General features: G+C 38.1%; 1 protein-coding gene across 1 annotated transcript in view; it reads right to left on the bottom strand.

The window, feature by feature from the left end:
* Il13ra1 (interleukin 13 receptor subunit alpha 1) overlaps positions 1–24,474 on the bottom strand; it is a 59,785-nt gene that overhangs the window by 24,388 nt on the left and 10,923 nt on the right. Inside the window, exons 3-8 of the mRNA XM_023706034.1 lie at positions 17,766–17,905; positions 16,914–17,052; positions 15,267–15,387; positions 8,166–8,350; positions 5,843–5,994; positions 82–129 (exon numbers count right to left, since the gene is read on the bottom strand). Of these exons, the coding sequence (XP_023561802.1) occupies positions 82–129; positions 5,843–5,994; positions 8,166–8,350; positions 15,267–15,387; positions 16,914–17,052; positions 17,766–17,905 (785 nt within the window). The remainder of the gene's footprint in view (positions 1–81; positions 130–5,842; positions 5,995–8,165; positions 8,351–15,266; positions 15,388–16,913; positions 17,053–17,765; positions 17,906–24,474) is intronic.

Raw genomic sequence — 24,474 nt, 5'->3', positions numbered from 1 at the left:
GTGAGACACTGAACACCCTGTAGACCCTTCCCTAAAATACAAAATAAATGAATAAATAAAAATAAAGTTAAATTTACTGACCTTGATGTTTCTCTCAAACACTGCATTCTGACATCCACCCTCGTCAGTCTTAAAAATTAAAAAATGAATGAGCTCCAAATTAAAAACAAACATTTTATATCATCGATCTATTTCTAACAAATTTCCTTATAGCCCATTAAAAGAGGACCACATACAGTACAAAAAGGATTGGCCTTATTAACAAGTTGTGCTGAATCAATTACATATCTATATGGGAAAAATAGAATCTTGACCTCCTATCTCACACTATTCACAAGCTCAATTTCAAATATATTTCAGATCTAAATAAGGAAAATAAAATCAACACATAAACCCATAAGCATAACAAATGTTTAGATGAATGCATAGAACATTATTGTGGCCTTGAAAAAGGAAGATTTCTTAAAAAGCACCCCTAAATCTCACACTAGTAAATAGAAAATGTTTATAAAGGTGTATGCATTAAAATTTAATACTTCTGTTTATCAAGTGATAATCTAGTAGGGAAATAACAGGAAATATGTAGATGGAAAGAACATTTCGTAATTTCTGACTAGGGTCTTGTATATATTCTTTTCTCTGCAAATTTATATGAAAGATAAATCATAAGAAAAGTGGCAAAAGACTTAACAGACACTTCCCAAGAAAATATGTAAACTCCCAGTAAACATATGAAAAAGTACTCCACTCCAATGATAACCAGGGAAATGCAAATTAAATCTATAAGATAATGATACACACACTAGACGGAATACCAAATGGTGAACATGAACCATACAGAATTCTCAATTTCTGCTTGATAGCGTAAATTGGCACAATTGAGAAAAAGTGGTATCTACCAGCTACAATCACATGTAATCTTACAAACCTCATATTATATATGTCCAACAGAAATGTATACACATATGCACCCAGAGATAAGTGTGTAAGTGCTCACAAAACTCTATTTATACTACCCTACACTGGAACTTGTCCAAATTGGTGAGGTAATGAATAGCGAAATATTCACATAATGGAATATGTATATACTAAGAATGAGCCATCTACAACTATAGGAAAGATTTTTTGGAGAATCTTATAATCTTGAATGAAAAAAGGAATAGAAATATAAAAATACATTTTGTATAATTTCATTTATAATAAGGTTTAAAATCAGTAACAGAACACTTCTATGAGATTAGAAGTCAAGATGTAGTTGCTCTCTGGGAGAGTAGCAACTTAAGGTGGTCTTGAGGGGTCTTCTGGGGTACTGGTAACATGGGCAGAAAGTCATCTGCAAAAACTGCTTATGAAAACAATCACTGGGCCAGGGAGATAGCTCAGTAGAATAAGCACTTGCCTGGAAAGCGCAAGGTGCTGAGTTCAATCCCCGATACCACAAAAAAGAAAAGAAAAAGAAAAAAAGAAAAACTTGCATGAAAACAATCACTGACCTGCATATACTGACACCTTGGTTGGTTCATGAAATTGATTTGTTCCATGATTTTGGAAAAGACAGCCATGTTTGTGTTTGTGTGGGAGAGTCAGCTGCAGTTGTGCTTGTCTCCAGATGCAAAGTTAGTAAACAAACAAAAATTGTCAAACACTGCAAACAAAAGCGTTCATGAACCAAGGTACCACTGCATTATGATCTCTTTTTTTTTTTTTTTGCGGTACCAGGGATTGAACTCAGGACACTGCACTTGCAAGGCAAGCAGTTATATATGCCACTGGGCTACCTCTCCAGTCCAAAAGGTATCTCTTTTCTTTTTGTATTTTTTAGGGAAGGGTCTACAGGTGTTTGGGGTCTCACTACTAGATTGGACTTGTAGTGATCCATCTGTTTACAGCCTCCCAAGAGCTGGGATTAGAGGTGCACACCACTACACCCAGTCTCAATTGCTGTCTCAGCATGCCCCAGGGGCGGGGCCAGCATGGCAGATCCAGGGATCAAACCCCTGGCCCCTGCACCTGCTTGCAGGCCTTTAATCACCTGAGCTATTTGGCCAGCCCAATCTGTGCAATTTTTAGTAGCATGCATTATACATCAGTAAAAAGTTTTGAGATGAGAGAGCAAGAGAGACAGCCAGACCTGCCTTTCTTGTTCAGAGTATAAGATATAAGAATGACTAAGTTGGAGAAAAGAATTCATAATTTAGAATTCTCCACACAATATAAGCTACTTGCTATCTGACATAAAAAGAATAATCATTTCCTTAAATGCAAGCTTTTAAAGAATGAAATGAAAAGTCTGTTGCTTAGTCAACTTCTATTAAAGACATTTAAACATGGAACAAAGACGACATGCATCCATTAATTTTGACATTTATTGTGACTTACTAAATGGTTTCTACTGGTATATGTGAAAACCTGAAAGGTTAATGGAACAACAAAGGACTACATTTTCAATATTTCATACAAGGTCAGAAGAAGAGCCACTCAGGGGGCTATTCTGTCCCACTGCTGGCTATTTGGGACTACAGACCTGTTGGAGAATCCCCAGTGCCAACTACCACTTGGGGGACTGATGTCCCTCCTTCCCTGGACCATCTGCCAAATACATAAATTCCAAAGTCAGTAAGTCATTGAATAGATTTAAATCTCTAGGCTCTTACTCAAATGTAAATCTTCTCATGTAGTTTATCAGCTACTCAGATATTTCTGAGAGCTGGAAAACAAGGCCACAGAGCATCAAGTAGATAGTTTTTAAGGATGGATGGTGGTAATAAAACAAGGCATTCCTTATTTCATAATTTTGTCTTGAGCTAACTCTGAGCACAATTCCCTTGTGATGGTACAGATCATATTCTGTCTTACTTCCCTTTCTTAACTGTTAACACCAGGAAAAATAATTCATCAAATAGTATTACAAAAAGAAAAAAAATAGGTCTAACCTGAACAGCTCAAAATCAGTAAGGACACAAAGAATGGATGACACTCTAAAACCAGGCATGGTGGCTGGTGCCTGTAATATCAGCACTTGGAAGGCTGAGGCAGGGCTGCTGAGAGTTTGAGGCTAGCATAGGCTACATGTGAGTTCAAGGCCAACCTGAAGTACACAGCAAGACTCTGTCTCAAACAAACAAAAGAACAAACAAACAAGAATTGATAACATTCTAGGGAGGGAAACAGCTGGTGAACGTCTACCAAAAGAAAGAAAATTCAAGTCAAGTGCATAAACAGAATTAATTCCAAGAAGACTATATTTCTGATTTGTGTAGATAATGTTTATAGTGTATGTGTTCTCTTTAGTTTGGAAGTTCATAAAAATAAAAGTAACTTACTTTGATAAGACTTCATTAAGTGATGATTATGGTTATGGTGTTACACCAAGTATTACTGGTTAAAGTTCAATACGTGGAGACCAACCAACTAACCTTTGAAACCTCTGAAACCACATTAACTTATCATTTGTTATGAACTATAGCAAGTTACTTAAACTTTTTTAATCTTAGTTCCTTAAAAATATTTAGGTTATAATAGTTCTTTGTGGGGGTTGTTATAAGCTATTGTATAAGATGCCGTAGAGGGGTATCTTTGTGGTACATTCTAAACACTTAATAAGTAAATTGCAGCTATTTGTATTAAGAGGAAGTACTGAAGTAGTTTCCTATGATTACAAATACAAGCTTTGTAGTTAAGTTTGCTTAAATCATGTAGTTAAGTTTGCTTAAGTCTACCTCTTACTGGAAATGGGATCTTAGGAGTAACTAAGATTTCTCATGGGTAAAATGGGTATCAAATAATAGAACCAAGATCTTCAGGGTTACTGTGAGCTCTCAGATAATTCAGATATAGTATTTACTAATACACTTGGTACATAGTCAGCATTCAGTACATATTAGCTGCTATTACTAACAAGAACAGCACAAAATAGATACCATCTGGCTCTGCTCTACAGGAATTTATATTTTTAGTGGAAAGAAAAGCCATATACATGGTCAAGTTTTCAAATGTAGGCTGTAACTGAGGAGTAAAGTTAGTTTACATAATTAGCACATGTCTCAGAATATGATACCCAGGGGATCATTAAGGCTAAACAAATCAAAATATTTCAGGTTTTGGATGAATTGTTTTCTTATAAATTTAAGCATTACACCCTTCCCTACATGGAAGCCTCTGCTTCTGCCCTCTGCACTCTTTCATGGGAACACTGTGGCTTCTGGTTGTAATGATGATTATACTGAGCAGAGTCATCTGCTAATGTCCAGTCACTCCCTCTGGAGTGATCACTTGTCAACACTGGCTTATTTTAGTTAGTGTTTTGAAAAGTTTTATAATAAACTAAAACAACTGCACTGAGGAATTTGTCCACATATAAGTTGTTGGGCTCTTTTCAAAGCCAATGAACAACATCTTGCATCTAACCTCTAAAATTTAAAGGAACCGTGCAAAAGGCACATATTGAAAGCAATAGGGTGAGTGGTGCAGTCCCTGAAGTCTTGAGGCACCACCTCATGGAAATAGGTGCCCAGAGCAGCATGATTTTAAGTCCGGGTGAAAAAAAATGACATACAATAAAAAAAGCACAAGCTCCCCCCTTTGTCTGTGATCCACACCTAAGCATAGAAGGCCTTAATGTGTGACCCCTTCTCTAAGCCTCACCATAACACTGGTGCTCTGAGATTACCACACTCCATTCACTGGCTCAGAGGGCTATCTAATGGCAATGTTTTGTATTAGATTCTGAATAGCAGAGGTATACATAACCCAACAAATACTGACTACTGTACTCAAAATTGTCTACCTTCCTTGGCACACACAACAAGAAAATGAAACGGTTCTTGGAAAACGCTGCAAGAATCTAGAGGCTCTGATCTCTGCATTCTGCTTAGCCATTTTTTCCTACTCTATGCTGACCACGCCAGCTCTGTTTTTGTTTTCCCACACGTGTCAAGCTCATTTTTGCCTCAGTCATTGTATTTGCTGTCCGTGCCAACTTCAGATCTTCACAGGACCCTCCCAGTCATTCTATTACATAACCCCATTTTATTTTCGTCACAGTACTCAGGATCTGAAATTAGCTTGCTCATTCCAACATACTTATTTGCTAATATATAAGCTTTGTGAAAAAAAAACTTGTTCATCAAGTGTCACATTTGCTGCCTTATTCCCCATGCATAAAATGAACTTGGCAAATGGTAGACACCTAATAAAAATCTGTAGAGCAAGCAGCAGAGGTATAGTTCAATAGCAGAGTGTTTACCTGACATGCATTAGGCCCTCTGCTCAAGCTCCAGCACTGAAAAAAACCCAAATATATAGATTTTTTTAATGGCCCCAAAATGTTGGTTTCCTGAGTATTTTAGCCAGGTACAGCGATGCCTCTCTATTTTCTTAGCTACTCAGGAGGCTGAGGCAAGAGGATTGCTAAGTTTGATGTCAGCCTAGGCAACTTCATGGTACATTATCTCAAAAAATCTAAAAGGTTGTAGACGTGAGGCCTTGGGTTCAATTCCCAGAACCAAAAGAAAAAAGGAAACAAAATTTACAATGAACAAATTAATGTTTTGAACCCTGCAGCACATACCAACACAAACCCTCAAACTTTCCACATTGCCCTATTCAGACAAGAAGTTTCTTTATTATCATCTGATAACAAATGCAAGAGCTTTATTTAATTCATATTTCAACATAAGAAATTCAAGTAAAGGGCTGGTGAGATGGCTCAGTGGTCTAAAGCACCTACCTAAAACAAGCTTAGCAAAAAAACACAGGGACCATGGTTCAATCCCCCAGCACCATATGCCAGCCAGCCCCGCCCCCTTTTATCCAAGGAGAAATAATAATCTAAAAAACTTACAGAGAAAATATCATGTGTCTCGGTTTGGCTCTTATTGACTTCTATTTCATAAGATAAGCATCTGCTCTGAAAATGTGGTGGATTCTCCCACTGCACATATAAGCTACCTTCTTTGAATAGAAGACTTCTGATATGTGGAGGATCAGGCTTCACTGAAAGATAGAAGAAAGTAAATTTAGATTCCAAAATTGGAGTATATACATAGAAAATAGACAATGGTTCACAAGGTTAAATCCCAAGAGGGCCAATATTTTTTAATGCCTTTATACAATGAGATACAGGAGTTTAGAATTTCTGGTTAGGCACAATTAGTGGAAGAAGCTTACTTAAAACTGCCTAGCAGCCAAGCATGGTGTGTCATGCCTGAACCTCAGCATTAAGAAGTTTGAGGCCAGCCTAGGTTCAAGGCCAGTCTGGTCTACAAAAAAGTTTTTAAAAACAAGATTTTAAAAACTGCTTAGTAAAGTGAATTTAAATGTAATCCAAACTCTGACCTGCAGCTGGTTACAAAAATGGCTTGTTATAATCAGGACATCTAACTGTAACATAAAGAATAAAGAAAACAAGTACCTAGGTCCAGATGTGCCCCTACTTGATGGGTAACAAAGCACCAGGTACAAAGGGATGTCCTAGCTGTCATTCACTCATTCTAATCAGAGCCCACAATGAAAACATTAGCCTAGTCTCTGTCACACGCTTTGACATAGGTGAACCTTGAGAGCATGACATCTACTATAATAAGCCATCACAAAAAATAATTACTGTATAACTCCACTAACATGATGTCGCGGAATCAAGTTCACAGAAACAAAGTTGAAATGTTCATCAAATAAAGCCAAGGACTTGGGGACAGGGAAATTTGTACTTAGTGCAAACAGTTTCAGTTTACATTGAAATGTAAGTTATAGAGTTTCAGTTTGAAAGGATGAAAAGTTCCAGGTGTCCATTGCACAACAATCTGAATATGCTTAATACTACTGAACTTTACACTTAAATGCAATTGTGATGGTAAAATCAATATTACACAATCATAACCACAATTAAGAATAAAATTTTATAAAAATCATTAGCCAGGTCAATTTACCTTTGTTGGAGTCAGGTATACTTAAGACCAACCAACAGAAATTAATGGATAATTAACAGAAAACAACTCTTAGGTATCATCGTCTGGCTAAGAATTGTCCTTTACGTTATCATTAATTCCAGAAAGAAGAAAAATCAACATACATAAGCCTAAAAAGTATATCTAGAATAATCTGTCCAAAAAGTGGGTGGAAAGAGAAAGTTTTGCTTCATTATATCCTACTTGGAAAACTATCCTGACCCTACTCCCCTGGCCTACAAACCAAGCTGGCTTTGGCCTTCTGTGGAAGAATTTACTTCAACAACTATCTGAAGAGGTTATAAGTAATGTTCTGCTTATAGACGTGGGATCCTTGGCCAAAGGACAGCTCTTTGCCTATAAATCATCTCTACAGCACTAAGCCAAAATCCAACCTCCTTATAAGGATAATGGAACAAATAAGCCAGCATGAAGATGGTATTTTCTTCAGAGATTTACAAAATGCTTTTATAAACCTTCTGTTGTCTGGACCTAATGACAATTCTTTGAGGTCAAAAGGAACCATATACTCCACTTTAAAGATAAGGAAACACTTGGGGAGGGTTCATATGCCTTGTCCAAAGTGGAGTTAGGACCTCAATCAGATATTCTATACTCAAGTGAAGGCCTCTTTCTAACAGGCTGATATGCAATTCATACACCCACACGTGGCTATCCTGGTTGTTCTGACCAATCGGTGCCTGTGCCATAAAGAATGTTAAATATTTTGAACATGGAACTGGAGGTGTAACTTGGTGGTAGAGAATCTGTTAAGCATTTTTGAAGCTATGAGATCAATATCCATCATCAAAAAACCTTTTAATATAACAACTGATTATATCACCTTCATTCTAAGCTTTTTCTAAAAGAAATTCAGGAACTATACGATCATATAAGCTTCATCTTTTCAAGTATCATAAGTGAAAGAGAATAGGTTTTATAGTCACACAGCCTGAATTTCAATACTGGTTCTACAACTAATTGCTCCAAGTCTCAGCATGCTCCTAAGTACAAGGCTAAAGCATCTGGCACATGTGCTCCAGAAGTACAATTTCCAAGCTTGCTTATTTAAAAAGGATCTATTAAAGAAAGGCTACGTACATGTAGTCTCTTGTTTTAGGAAAATGGAAGACCAAGCATCATTTTCTTACCAATTACACTGACTTCAAAAGAAATAAGCCACATTTATCTGCACAGTTATAAAGGATTTCTAGAACTTACCACGGGATGTTAAAGGCACTATATGGAAGGACGGCCTAATTTTTCCTGCATTATCCTTGACCATTACTTGGACACTGTGTTCAGAATTGGAATCCTTCACTTTACTCAGATCAAAGGAACAACCGATGTATTGGTCTTCTTTGTAGATATTTACACACTGAAGAATTTTTCCCAGGTTGCTGTGCCTATAAGAGAAAATGACACAACTCTTATATTATTTTGAATGGGATAATCAAGGGATAAGAGCAGAACTTTTTACTGACTGTAGGAGATGTCCTTTGAAAGCAATATTTGCAGAAAGGCAAGATAGCTTTTTAAAACCCCTGTCTTAAAATATGGCTCACTTCACTGTCTAAAAGGCAAAGCTATTCTTTGGTGATGGATGTCAGTATCGTCAACAGCTGTGAAAACTACAGGATTCTGACCTTCTTATGAGAAGAAATATGAGGAAAGTGTTCTGAAGCCAGGCCAAGGTTTATGCTTCTGGAAAAGGCCAATGTACTAGACCCATAGCTTCCTTCTGGTCTCTCTGCCTGCTTCCTTTATCGTTTTCTTGGCTCATTTCTCTCCTTCTTTCCTCTTCCCAGAGGATGCTACAATCTTCTGTATTTCTGACTCACTCAGCCACCTACTCCCAGTATTATCACACCCATTCCTCCCCTATACAGTAATTTCTATTCTAGGGGTTCCCGGGCTGAACCTCTCATCTTAGCGCTAGTCCCAGACTTCAAATGGCTACATGTTAGTGTTCCACTTTTGCTTCACAGTCAGTGCCCAGCACATGCCATACATCCTCTTCCCCACCACACTGCCCTTTCTGCCGACCTTCCCATTTCCATCACTCAGGAGTTCATTTTCTCTAGGCTCTGCAGAATTTTGAAATCACCTTTTTCCTCCTTTCCCTATATTCTGCCACTAAATTTTGATGCAGAGCTTCTTGGATTTTTATCTGCTGTGATAGTCCCACTGCCCACACCCTCATTCATGATTTCATTGCTTTAGGCTTAATGCCTTCTCCAGCTTGAACTCTCTGACTTTTATTATTAAGGTCCTTGCCCTTCAGTTGCTGCCACATAGGTCCAGAACACAATAGCTTCCCAAGTGTCCTCCTCCACTGTGTGGCTTTAAATGTTTTCTTTCACCAATGACTATCAGCATTTACACAGTGCAAATAGACAGAATGTGCTCCAAAATACATATTTGTCTAGGCTATCAGAGAACTGTTTTTTAGTGACTGGCAGAAGATAGAGCCAGGCTTTACATCATTAGCCACAATGGGAGTTGTGTAAAGGTTCTGCAGAAAAGGAAGACAATTTCTAAGAAATGAACAGAGAGCAGAGCTCCAAACCTTTGTCATATTAACTCACAATTATTTAGACCAATTGAAGGTGCTGATCCCTTAAACCCTTTTCGAGAATTCAATGTAGAAGGGTTTATCTTGATCTAGGAATTAGCATTCCAACAGAAATGTCCCCAGAGGATTCTGATACAAATTAGGTTTTTAAAAAACTGGGGATATAGCTCAGTGCTAGAGTGCTTGCCTTGCATGTTTGAGGCCCTGGGTTCCATCTAGTACCACAAAAAATAAATGAATAAATTAATTAAATGAAATAAACAGGTAGCCTTTTAAGAACTTCAGATCTAATATAATTACCCCTTCAAAGGCTTGGCAAAGAAGGCTTAAGCATAGAAATGATCTTTTCCTTCCAGAGAAAATGTTCTTTAAGAAAAAAAATCTTGTTCTTCAAGAGAAAAACTATTCTCCTAGTTATAGGTCTCTGGAGTTTATGTGAGGAAACAGTTCTTACAAAAATAAGCTATTGTCATGGCTAGTTTTTGGATCACACGGTCCTATCATGTTTCCTACTCACAGGCAGAAACAGAAACTAAAGAAATTAATGACATTTTTCTTCATAACTAAATAAAACTATGTACAAAATTATTTATTTTAATAATAGAATGAACTCCTCCAATGGGCTTTTAGATATCTTTTTCATTTTTGTACTATCTCTGAACCCAAAAGTAATTTTTTTTCATTGTTTGAGATAACACAAGGTATCACTATGTAGTTCACGCTGGCTTTGAACTTACAGTAATCCTCCTGCCTCCCTCCTGAGTACTGGGATTACAAGCATGTGGCACCATACCTGGCCCAGATGTGAAATTTTCAAAACAATTTTATTGTAATTTAGAAATAGTAATAAGGGGGAGAATAATGGATTTCAGTAGACAAGTTTTTAAAATTTCTTTTGAAAAATTACATGACAACCTAAGAAAAGCAGATGATCCTATTAAAATTTATATACTGTATTCCTCTGCAGAATCACACTGTAGACAGGAAATGGACAAAATAAAGACTATTTTTCTAACTCTGAAGATGATTAATGTGGTAAGAAATTCCCTAAAGTTCATTGCCCTGGCTGGTCTGTAGCTATTCAAATCACGCTCTTTTCAATGCCAGACTATCCCTGCAGACACAAGTTACTGCCTTGGGGCGTCAAAGAATTTAAAAATGACTCCATGCTTTCCAGTGGGGGATTTATGAAAATGGCCTTTGCCCATTTGTGTGATATGATTTACACCAGGACCTAATGAGCACCATGAGCTTCCTTGGTTTTGTGGTTTGGACTGGAAAGAATCTATGTAGGGGAGAGCAAGGAAGAGAAGAGGTATGAGCTCAGTGCCAGCTCTACGAGATGGAGAAGAGGCTGGCACTGTGTGCTGATGATATCTGTAAGGGAGTGGGGATGAATAACACTGGGAGCAGCAGCTATCGTGTACTGAGTGCTTACTCTATACATGCTAGCAGTTAGTTACAGCCCCCAAACACTTCAGTACAGCAACAGCCCTCATGACAGCCTTGACGAGTAGAAACTAATATCACTATCTCCGTTCTATAGATTGTAGAACTGAAGATCAGAGAGAAGGCCCCAAATCATATTTCTAATAAGGAAGAGAGCCAGTATTTGTTTTTTGGGACTTTTTTCCCACAATTTTATTGAGAAACAAAGAGCAATGAGACAGTTTCAAATCAAATTGGTAGGGCAGTTTCAATAATTAACACATTGCATACATTCTTCCTAATGGTTAATTGCTGTACAAGATGCAGACATGATATCCTATTTACAAACACCATTAGAACAAATCCCTCTATTCATTAAGAGAATGTAATTATATATCTATCCTAACCACTTAGAATACACACATACAAAATGGACATTCATCTGTACCCCTTTTTTGTTTGTTAAGTTCCATCATTTAAATATTATAGGTATGCAAACTCAGCAAAATATTCTAAAAGAGTCCAGTAGCCCATAATAGTATCGGGTGTTCCACTTGACTGGCAATGTCAGAAATTGTTGACCTCAGTCCCCTACAGCTCAACGTAAGAGTATGGCTTTACTTCTTTTTTTTTTTTTTTTAAGGCCAAACGGAGTTTACTGAAAAAAAAAATTACATTTAGGAGGTCTGGAGAACTGGACTCGGGGCTCCCAGAAACAATGCCCAAACTATGTCCAAAACTGGCATGAAGAGAATACCTCCAAAGGGTAAGCTCAAGCCAAGCAGTTCCGCTCTGTTTGCACACCTGCCAGGACCCAACGACTACCTTGAAATTTCTACCCAAAGTCCAAATTTTGTAACCTTTTCTGTCCTTCGCAGTGAGATGCTTGGAGCAAACACCAACAGCAAAACAGATTCCACACTACATCCCCCTCAAAATGCAATGAGAGTCTCAGGAAACCAGCAATTGGCGGGGCCTGGGTCCCCTGCACATGTCTCTCCACAAGAGGCTTTACTTCTTATATTTCATTTTTATACTTTCCTGCTGTATGGTTAAGACCAAGGTAAAGCAGGACCTATGCAACAAGAGTTGTAGCTTTTGGGTCTGATAAGGTCAGTGAAATCCCCTCAGGATTTATCCTGAGATCTTGTACCTCAGATTGTAGAACCTTTGTCAGTGTCAGCCATGTGGATGAGTCACGGCCATTGCTTGGCCAATGTGCTCTCTGTGAAAGCCTGAGAGAATGTTTTCTCTCCATGTGACTCTCCTTAGGCACAAGAGAGCCAGTATTTGAATTCAAGTAGTGTGATGTGCTGAAGGCAGAAGATAAAGCATACACCAAACCTGTCCAGCAGAGTTGCCTGAGATGATGAAAATATTTCCTTTATGTGCTATTTAATACTAGAGCCACTGCAAAATGGGTAGTGACACTGAACAAATGACATTTTCATTTAATTTTTATGACTTCAAGTTAAAATGCTAATAGCTGCATGTAGCTAGCATCTCCTGTGTTGAACAGTCCAAGTATTTAGTGTGGAAAGAGATCCTGCTGGTGACAAGCTCTGGGAATATGTATGGCAAGAAGTAGGATCTGTGACACCTGTCCCCTTGGATGCCAGTTAACCACCACTTTCTTCAGATTGCTTCCTGTGACACCTCCAACTGCTGTACATTGTCCCTTAGAAAAAGCCAATAACTGAGACCTAAGAGCCAGTACAAGTACCATCTGTGTCAGCTTTTGCAAATGCCTTCTTCAGCCCAGAGGAAGAACAACACTTCAATTCACAAGAAATAGAATGCTCTTTCAAATTGGTCAGTCCATTTCTTCTCTAATTAATTCATCCCAAGGAGATACTCTGTACAATTCATGCTGAGACTTGGTTTGTGCTAGTGCACACTGAGACATTTTCTTATTGTCCTAGAACCTCAGCAACTAGGCTATCATATACCTCCATTGTAATCCTGATGTAATAGCTAGGTTACTCTCCTGCACAGACTAATGTGCAATGAGACATATTTTAAGACTTCTTTTATTCACTTCTTTCCGCTTATGTAGACACAGGTTCTTTAAAGGTTCTCCCTGTAGGTTACCCATAATGACCCTGGGGTTAATAGCATAATAGCCATAAGGATGGCACTGACTCCTAAGACAACTGAAAAGTTTGTTTTGTTTTATTTTATTTTATTTTTTGCGGTACCAGAGATTGAACTCAGGACCCTGAGCTTGCCAGGCAAATGCTTATTCTACTGAGCTATCTCCCCAGGTCCTGTTTTATTTTTGTGTGGTACCAGGGATCGAACTCAGGACCTTGTGATTTCCAGGCAAGCAATTATTCCACTGAGCTATCTCCTTGACCCCTGAAAAGTTTGTAATAACAGCTTTTCTAGACTTTACTACAGCACTAACAGAGCCAGACTACTCCTAAGGCCTGCTTCTTTGTGTGGCTTTGCTACAAAGTCTTCATTTCACTACAAAGTCTTCAGGGAGCCAGCTCTATTCAATCATATTCTCTCTTGATTCCTGAGCTATACTGCTCCTGAGTTGCTTCTACTTCCTAAGTTTTGACCCCAAATCTCAATGTTCTCGAGCTTTGTATCTTACCAGACATTCAGAAGTGATTTATGGAAAACCGAGCATGTGAAAACCGAGCATGTGTCAAGCACGAGGGGAAACAAGCCCTAGATCATTTTCTCAAAGGACATCGCAGCTGAGGGCAGGCAACTACTCAGTAAACAGGAAATGATAGTACAATGTGCTGAGCACTATGACCCGCAAAAGTACAAGGTGTCGTGGGACACAGTGAATAAGCATGTATGTAGACTTGAGAGGTCATGGAAGGCTCTCTGGTGAGGAAACATTGTCTGGGCTGAGCTGAAGAAAAATAAGAGGCTTTGGGTGAAAGGGCAAGGCATGGGCTACAAGGGCATGCTCCATTCTAGACAGAATGTTTCCATACTTCTGAGGAATAGTCAGTTTGGATTCCATTGTGCTGCCTGAGTATTTTAGGTTCACTTTGAGAAACTGAAAGTTCAAAGGGGCAGGAGTGGAAGGAAGAGCATGAGACCAGCGCTTGAGAGGTTAAAAGGAGCCAGGTCATGAAGGACTTTTTCTGTCTTGTTGAAGATTTTTTACTTTATCCCAAAGCCATCAGAGAGCCAAGAAGGATTTTTTAAAAAAGAAAGGTACCAAAAGTTGGCAAATAAAACTTCAAGTGAGAATTACTTAAGTGAAGGGGGGGGAAGAAAACCTCCAGAAAGAACCACAAAATCTTAATGCTGTCTGGATTCACCTGATACGCTTCTCAGTTTTTCTAGAAAGATCCTTCCTATTGGGCAAGAGAGGGAATGTTAACCCTTAGGCCACTTTAGAGGCTGTCATTCAAAACTTCATGTGAGTTGAGGAGACACACATGATGAACCTGATTTAAACATTATTTTAACATTATATATTCTATACAAGTATTGACATATTGCATGATATCCCTTAAATATGAATTCATAAATCTGTGTAAAATAGTTTATGTTAAAAATAATAAAATTTAAATGACATGTGGGGTTTGTGCATTCTATCCCATGATACAGCCATGAGTGTTCTCAGACACCATAATTACCTTTCATCAAGTCATCATGCAACAAAGGCACTCCAGGATCATTTTTCCTTCTTTTGACAGAGCTGGAGCTAGAACCTAGGGCTTCACAATTGCTAGGCAAGAGCTTTACCACAGAGCCACACCTAGCCTGACACTTCAGGATGAAAGATCATGTTTGTCTGCAGTCTCAGAAGTAATGGACACACCCCATTCACTAAGCATTGTTTTAGCAAACAGAATTACAGGGTCACGGCCAGGTGGAGGGCAGATTACTGCGGCTAGGTCATCCCTTCTCAAGGCTGCTTTCCCACTAACTCAGTATCCCCATTTGAGAAGGGAGAGGGGATAGTGAGTGAATGCATAATGTGAACCAAAACATGGGGCTGGGTGCTGGGGTGTGGTTCAGGTCCAGTGTTCTACAGAGCAATAGCACAATTACAGTCTACAGCTAATTACATAAGATGCTGCCACTCAGATAAATTAGGTGAAAGGTACAGGAAGTGCCCTAATACATTTTTTGCAATAATATTTTGTGGCTCTATAGTTAAAAACAGAAAGTTTTTTTAAGTAGACACCCAAAGCAGACATATTTTCCATTGAAGCAAACTGCCCTCATCTTGCCTTTATGGAAGAGAATAAGCTGTTCTTTTTTCACCTCAGTTGGATTTAACAGCTCCCCAAATCATCATACTACGATGTCCAGTAGTTTTACTGTACATACATACTCACCAATAGTAAAGAGTATAGTTAGTGTCAGGACTTGAATTCTTTCCAGGGAGCCAAGAACAGTTCATGAACTTCAGGTTGTGCCAGATGCACTGAAGCTCAGTCACAGCAGACTCAGGATCACCTAGAATATCCGGGCAAGAGGTGAGGGCCCTTCTTGACTTGGAATATGAATGGCTCTGTCGCGTGGGGGATGGGAGGGTGTTTCAGGCTGTTTTCCCACAAAACTAATCTCTAATCTTACCCCATTTTACCCAGAAGTCACTCATGGCAAAAACCCAAATCAAATTTGTTTATAACCTTCTTCCTCACTTCCTGATTCAAGGAAAATACCTTTGCTATCTCTGAAGGATTCTAACTGTTGTACCTATAACTGCAGAGAGGTTAAAATGTTTCAACCAGGCAATAACCACAGAATTCCTAAATAAATGCAGAAATACAAAAATCCCTATATTTTATTTATTTTGGTTATGGGACTGAACATAGGGTCTATCACACGCTAAGTCTATGCTCAAACCTTTAGCTCCACCCTCAACTCCAGCTCCTGTATTTAGAAAAACTTTATGGAGGTACAATATACCTTCACGTCTTTTGATTGATACTGCACAGAAAAATAAACAGCTTATCTCCCGAAGTAATTCTGGGGAAAGGGAAGCATAGCTGAGTCCTTAATAAATGCTTATTTTGTGTTATGATTTTTAGGAGCTCTAAAATTTTTGTGATCTGAACTCTTTATAAGCTGCTTTAGTTATCATGTCTTTAATATAAATGCTTCTATTTAAAACGTAAACTTTTATCCTTCATGATCCTTTGAGGAGTGATGTCACAATCTAATTGTTTTGTAATGAGAATAGAGTAGGTAAGCTGTTTAAACTATGATCCCATTCTCCTAGAAGTTTTGAATTTTATAATTTTCTCAATAGTCCTTCATAAGTTTTCAATCAGTGCAAAGCAGGTAGACTCCACAGTGCTAAGGTCTGGAGCTGGGAGATGATGTACTCAACCAAAGGACAATATGCACTAATCGATAATATGTGTCCAGCCTTTGCTCTTTGCCCGACATCACCCTAAGTACCTCACATATATACTGACTTAGGCTAGCATGCTTTTTCTTTTTAACAGCATGTCCTTACATACATCTTGTATTCCAAATTAATTTCCATACATCATGGTTGCTTTTTTTTTGGTTTGGTCTGGTTTGGTTTGGTTCCAGGGATCGAACTCAGGACCTTGTGCTTGCTAGGCAGGAACTTAAGGCACTGAGCCATCTCCCTGGCTAAGATAGCATTTTGGTTTACTTAAAAGTACTAGTCCTGGAATCTGAAAATCTGGAGCAAGTCACACAGCTTCCTTTTTCCTCATAAATGGATCATGACAATAATATACAAGCTAAGCTAAGCATGTAAGGCACAGTGTTGGGAGTGTTTGTGTGTATTCATTTTTAAGTTAAAAGTACTGTTATCTACTAGGCATTGTTACTTGTTTTGTCTGTGAACTTCCTTGAAGACAGAGGCATACTCAGACTCACCATCCTGTGGCCAGCCCCTAATACACAGCAAAAATTTGCAAATTGGATGAATTCATGAACAATGAACATGGAGTATCCAGATCTATTCACTAGATACCAAGATTGTGCTTTTTGTATGTTACCTTCCAGGGGTAAGATGCACTTTTCCAGCAAAATGCTACGCTTATCACTTTCATTGGCACTACACTGGGACCCCACCTGCAGACAAATCTTCTCATTTAGGGGGACTTCCTTTGAACGATGAGTTTCTGGAGCGATTTCCTGAGGTTGGGAAATTTAAAAATGCATTAGTGCAGCAAACATGGAAAAGTACACCTAACAATATTTATTAGCACGCCTACAAGTATAAGAAAGGCAAGTTCTTAAATGGTGTAGATTAGTGATTCTCAGGACAGGCAGAGTTTGCTCTGCTGCTATCCTTGAGGACATTCAGTAATGTCTGGAAACATTTTTAGTAACCATAACTCAGAAATATCAGTAGTGCCATCACTGAGAAACCTTAATGTATAGAACAGATAAGTTCTCACATTCAAAGGTACAAGCATTATATTTACCTATAAACCCAGAAAGTTAACACATCAAGCACCTAAAAGTAAGTTTAAAGGAAATACAAAATAGAATTCCAAACAGACAAAACCAGTCTTCAAGATCAAAATCAAAAAGGAATGCTTTAAGAATGTAGGGACTACATTTTAGGGACTGATGTTGTCAAAGAGAGACTTGTCATTTACTATTTGACTTTTGGACTCTCATACCTGCATATAACCTCAATTACATTTCATCATCCAATAATTACCAAATATTTTTAAATGATCTATTTTTTTCATGAGCTGTTTCCATAATTTTTCCCAACTGAAATGTGAGTACAACTCAAAATCCACACTCTGAAATCTGATTAGAACTTAACTCATTCCTTGCCTGAATTTGTACTGTTCACTTTACCCCATCAATACAATATGTACCTGAAAACTTACCTTTTCCTGTTGGTCATCAAAATGACTAAAATACCTTAGGCTACAATTTGGGCTGGCTCCCTCAGGAGGATTCCATGTCCATATTACTGTGCAGAGGTTTTCAACAGAGACACTCAAATTTGTCACAGGTGGCTGAGTCTCTGTTCAGATAAAGCACAAATAATACATTTATCAATAACATCTAGCATTTTTCAGGCCAGGGATATAGCTCAGCTGCATAAATGCCTGCCTGGGAAGCACAAGGTGCTGAGTTTGATCCCCAGTACTGCATGCTGTGCCTGTCCCGGAACCCTGGGTGCGCTGAGCTGGCCAATGAAATGGTGTGGTGGCTCACACCTGCAATCCCAGTGCTGGGGAGGCTGAGACAGGAGGGTCACTATAAGTTCAAACTGCATAGCAAAATCCTGTACCAAATAAATAAAGCATTTTTAATGGTTCATTTTAGTCCATTCTCCCATATCCTAGATGACAGGAGTTGTCATAGCTACATTAACAAGATCTAACATTTACCAACCCAGGTGCTGTTGCAAATAAACACAATCCATTTAATTCTCCCACCATCCTTTGAATTAGAGAGCACTCTGAGCTCAAGTGAAAGATGAGGTAACTAAGGCACAGTTATGTTAAGATCCTTTCCCTACATCCCATGAGTAGTAAGTGATACAACCAGGATTATAATCTGGAAAATGTGACTTCAAGGTCATATTCTTAGCTATGGTCCTCCCTTAGTATCCATGGGAGATTCTTTCCACGACCCCCTATGGATACCAAAATCTCTGGGTACTCAAGTCCCTTCTACAACATGGTATAGTAATTGCCTACAGGATACACAGAGTCTTCCACATGCTTTAAAACATCTATGTATTGTTTATAACATCTAATACAATATATACATTGTATTATTTTTTAAAAAAGAGAATCTGTACATGTTCAGTACACGTTTCTTCAAATATTTTTCATCTGGTAGGTTGGCCCCCAGATGCAGGACTGTGGGATGAGAAACCTATAGACAAGGAGGGCCAACCATACTTGCTATCCTGAGAGCATTAAATAATGCATATCATTAAATATAGCATTCCCTATTTGTCCTCCAGGAATTTGGGGATCCCCAACCCTGGAATCCACAACTCCTTATAGCGAGTTCAATCTCAGTAATTCTATGAGTGAGTTCAAGAAGCTCATCTTTGGGGAGGCCTCCTGGCACAACAGTAGGTGCTTGATTCCAAGAAATTCATCTTTAATTGTGCTCACTAACATGATCTGGTGTTTTTTAATATAACTTTTCCATAAAAGCACCACAAAAGAGATTTAGCAGCAGTTTTTGTTCCCCAGAGGCCTGATAGCAAGTGGCTGGAGCGAGAATTTTGGCTAATCTCAAGAAGAAAGACAAAAATGAGAAACCGCAACACCATTTCAAACTTTCCTGAGAACTTCCAAGACCAGGACTATCAATGTCATCATACCCCAGAAAGTGGGTGGGAGTATAAAGGGGCTCTCCATCCTATCTTTGTAACTTTTCTGTAAGTCAATATACCCCTGTAAACCCACCACTTCAGGAGGCTGAGACAAAAGGATAGTGAGTTTCGGTCCATTCAGTTTGATGAATTTAATAACTTTGCAAGACCCTGTCTAAAAATAAAAAAATTAAAAGGCTGAAGATACAGCTCAGTATAAAGGCCCTGAGTTCAATCTCTGGTACCACAATGAACAATTTAATGAATTAATCCATTGAAAAAATAATCCCCCCAAATTTTCCAAAGTGATAAATTAAAATCATTATCAATTGCTTAAGTAGTACAGTTTCAGTATTCCAGCAAACCAAATCCAAAGTTATCGGAAGGAAGAAATGAAGATTAGAGTAGAGACAAATAAAATGAGTAGATAAATACTGAAAACAAAAGGATTTTCTTTAAAGGTCAACAAAACTGACAATCCTTTAGCTGGCTGGACTAAGGGAAAAAGAGAAGAGTGAAATTACTAAAATGATCAAATAAAATGTGTACATTACTATTGATTGAGAAATAAAGGAGCTGGGTGTGATAGCAAATGCCTATAATCCCAGCACTCTAGAAGGGCTAAGGCAAGGCAAAATGATTGCAAGTTTAAATTCAGCCTGGACAATTTAGTGACTTAGCAGTACTCTACCTCAAAATCAGAAAAAATAAAATAAAAATAAGAACATGCCAGGGAGTTCAGTGTAAAGTCTCAAAACGACACTATAAAAAGAATTATAATAAACACTATGAATAGTTGCACACTAACAGATGATACAATCTAGATGAAATGAACACACCCTTGAAACACAAAACTAACTCACAAAAAGTATAAAATCTGAATATCTGTAAATAGTGAAGAGTTTGAATCAGTAACCAAAATCTTCCTACAAAGAAAAGCCTTGCAAATGATGGTATCATGAGTAAATTCTATCACATATTTAACAAATATCATACCTTCTCAAACATTTCCAAAAAACTGAAGAGGAAAAACCACTTCCTAACTATGAGACCACCATTACCTTATGTCAAAGCCAGACAAAGACAGTGACAAAAAAAAGACCAAAAAAAAAAAAAAAAAAAAAAGCCAAACAAACAAAACTGAACAGACCTATATCCTTTATGAACAAATGCACAAATCCTCAACAAATACTGGCAAAGTGAATTTCAGAGCATATCGAAAGGATTATTCACCATGACCAAGTGAGATTTATGCCAAGGATGATGTGGCATGCAAAAATTAACCAGTGTAGGGCCAGGGAGATAGCTCAGTGGAATAAGTGCTTGCCTGGCACGCACAAGGTCCTGAGTTCGATCCCTGGTACCACAAAAAATTAAGTAATTAATTAACCAGTGTAATATACCACATAAACAGAATGAAGGGGAAAAACCTACACAATCAACTTAGTTGATACAGAAGAAATGTCTGAGAAGATTCAACAACTGGGGCTGGGTGTATAGCTCTGTGGTAAAGTACATGTGTAGTATGCATGAGACCTTGGGTTTGACCTCCATCACTGCAAAATAAACTAAAAATAAAAATTCAGTGACCAGTCATGATAAAAAAATACTCAACAAACTAGAAATATAGGGAAACTATTTCAAATTATTAAGAGAGCTATAAATGAAAAATGCATAGCAAACATCACACTCAATGTTGAAAAACTGAGTGTTACTTTCCCATCACTGGGATAATTTAGAAGAAGAGAGGTTTGTCTCACCAGTTCCAGTGTGCTCAGCGCATGGTTCCAAGCCAGGAATGGCATAATGGAAGAGCCTGGGTAGAGGAAAGCTGCTCACTACATAACAAGAAGCAGATGGAGAAGGGAAGAGCCAGGTACAAGAATTCTGTACACCCTTCCAGGTCATTGTCCCAGTGACGCACCTTCTGCCAGGCCCTACCTCCTAACAGCACATTCAGCTTGGAACTCATCACTAGATTAATCCACTGATGATCCCCATGATCCAGTGACCTTCCACACATAGGAGACCTGAGGAAAATGTTAGATCTAAGCCATAATAGAAAACTTTCTGCCTGAAATTAGGAGTAGGACAAGGACTTTCATAGGTCTGTCCCCCTTCTCTCCCACCATCACAGCTACCTGAGTTCCTAAACTCCAAAAACAATCACTGCCTGTTCCTACATGCTGCAGCCTCTTCGTCCTCACTCCCATGCTATCCCCGTCCATGCTGAGGAATAATGCCTGCTCGGCTAGGTCACAGTGCCCACCCATTGCTATAGCCACGTACTCAGCCATTCTTGCTCCCCCAATCTCAAGATTCCCCCTTCATGTTATCCCATCTAACCCTGTCCCACTAACTCACCACCCTATCCATAAAAGACCCAGCTCAATTAATGGACTCAAACTCTCCTTTGAAGTTACTCTAAGATGCCCAACCCAGAACCCCAAATTCAGATTGGCTGTGTTCTTTACTAGGTCCTCACCATTTACCTAACAGACATCTACTTTTGCCACTTCTATTCAACATACTACTGGAACTTCTAACCACAGAAATTAGTTAGACAGGGGCTGGTGAGATGGCTCAGTGGTCTAAAGCACCTACTTAGAACAAGCGCAGCAAAGCCCAGGGACCATGGTTCAATCCCCCAGCATCACATGCCAGCCAGCCCGCCCCCTGGTGGGCTGAGCTGGCCACACACACACACACACACACACACACATAAATAAATAAAATTAAAAAAAAAAAGAAATTAGTTAGACAAGAAAGAAAAATAAAAGGCATCTTGTTGGAAAAGTAGTAAAATTCTTTTCATTTGCAGATATGATTTTATGTAGAAAATCATAAAAGCTTCCACAAAAACTGTTAGAATGAATAAATGAACTTCAGAATATATTTGGATATAAAATCAACACATGAAAATCAGTCCCATTTCTGATCAACCTGAAAAGGAAACTGCAAAAACAATTCAATTTGCGATCACATCAGAATGAATAAAATATTTAGGAGTTAAATTAACCAAGGAAGTCAAAGGCATGTAAAATGAAACTACATAACATTCATGAAAGAAATTAAAGACATAGGGGCTGCGGAGATGGCTCAGTGAAGTAAGTGCTTCCTTGGCAAGCACAAGGGCCTGAGTTCAATCCCTAGATCTGCCAAAAGGGAAAAAAAAGAAATTAAAGACATAATAAATAGAAATACAACTCATGTTTGTGCATGAGAAGACTTAACATTATTAACCACTTAGCAGTGCTCACTGGGGCTGCACATTTGTTTTGTATTAATTGTCCCAACCATCACTTATGCAAGTACCATTTCCACCAGTCGAGTAAATGGTTAAGATGTCATTTCTGTGTAAAGTTACCTATACTTTCAAAGCAATATTTTACAAGATTCCAGTGACACTTTTGCAGATATATAAAAAGTAACAGACTCTCAGGATACACTGAAAAGCCAACACAACTTTGAAAAGGAAGAACAAAGCTGGGGAACTCAAACTTCCTAATTTCAAAAGTTACTACAAAGCTTCCATGTAGCATCAGCATGAAGACAGGCAGAACAGTACAATAAAATAAAGAGCCTAGGACAAAAACCCCATATAGATGAGGTAATGATTTTTAATAGGATGTCAAAACTACTCAATGGGGAAAGTATGGTCTTCTCAACAAATGGTTCTGGAAGAACTGAATCTCTACATGTAAAGGAAGGAAGGTGGACATTCACTTAATACCAAGTACAAAAATAAACTTATGATGGAACAAAGACCTAAATGTAAGGTATAAAACTCATAGAAACATAAGGCAAATCTCAATGCCATTTGATTTAGCATTGATAATTTGACACTAAAGGCAGAGGCAATAAAAGAAAAACATAAGAAATTTGAAAAAAAAAGTAAATCTGCCCATCTAATGACAATGTCAAAAGTAAAAAGACAACTATAAAATGGACGAAAGTATCTGTCAATTATTTATCTGCTAGGGCAGGGGAGATAGCTCAGTAGAATAAAGTGTTTGCCTGGCAAGCACAGGGTCCTGAGTTCAACCCCTTGTACTGTAAAAAAAAAATTATATATCTGCTGAGGCATTAATATCTAGGATATTGAGAAATTTCATAAAACTTAACAACAAAGAAACAGACCAACTCAAAAATAGGCAAAGGACTTGAATAAACATTTTGCCAACTAAGATATTTATACATATATATATATATATATGTATATATATCTTATATATATGAGATATCTATCTATCTATATATAGTTAAAAAGCACATGAAAATGCTAAATATCACTAATGTCTAGGGAACACACCAATCAAAAGTATGAGATATCACTTGTAATCCCAACTCTTTTTTTTTTTTTTGGCGGAACTGGGGATTGAACTCAGACCCTTGCGCTTGCCAGGTAAGCACTTATTCTACTGAGCCATCTCCCCGGCCCCAGTAATCCCAACTGTTGAGAGGCTTGTAAACAGGCGGATCACTATGAGTCTGATCTAGCACTAAGACCCTGAACACCCTGTAGACCCTTCCTTAAAATACAAAAGAAAAAGAGATATCCATGTCAAAAAAGAAAAAAAGCTAAGTGTTTACACCAAAGTGTCCAACAACAGATGAAAGGATAAGGAAAATCCCCAGCCAAATGTATACATATGCAGTGGAGTGTTCTTCAGTATTAAAAAAAGAAGGAAATTCTGACATATACTACAACACAGAATAAATTAGGGAGCCTTTGTTAAGTGAAATAAGCCAATTATAAAAAAAGACAAACACTGCATAATTAATTCCACTTATATGAAATACTTAGAATAGTCCAAATTACAGAAACAGGAAGTAGAATGGTAATTATCAGGCTGGGGGGCTTTGGGGGGTGGGAAGTTACTGTTTAATGAGTATAGGCCCACAGTTCTGATGAGACAAAAAGAGTTACGGAGGTGGATGGTGGTGATGGTTGCCAAATATTATAAATGCAGCACTGAATTATACATGTTTGGATTGCCAAATTTTATGTTGTTAGCTGATCCTCAGTTTACAGTAGGTTTATGTCTCAATAAATACATAATCATTTGAAATTTTTTTCAGTCACAATTATATGTGGAGGTGGGCATGTTGGCCCTCACTTACAATGCCAGCTACTCTGAAGACTGAGGTAAGAGGATCGCTTGAGCCCAAGAGTTTAAGGCCAACTTTAGCAACAAGCTGGACCCCAACTCTTAAAAATAAAATGAAAAAGAAAATGTTTACTATAACAAGCC

Source organism: Octodon degus, unplaced genomic scaffold (assembly GCF_000260255.1).
Source record: "Octodon degus isolate 3935 unplaced genomic scaffold, OctDeg1.0 scaffold00236, whole genome shotgun sequence".
Lineage (NCBI taxonomy): Eukaryota > Metazoa > Chordata > Mammalia > Rodentia > Octodontidae > Octodon > Octodon degus.
The sequence above is the reverse complement of the archived record's forward strand: the minus strand, read 5'-3'. Positions and strand labels throughout refer to the sequence as shown.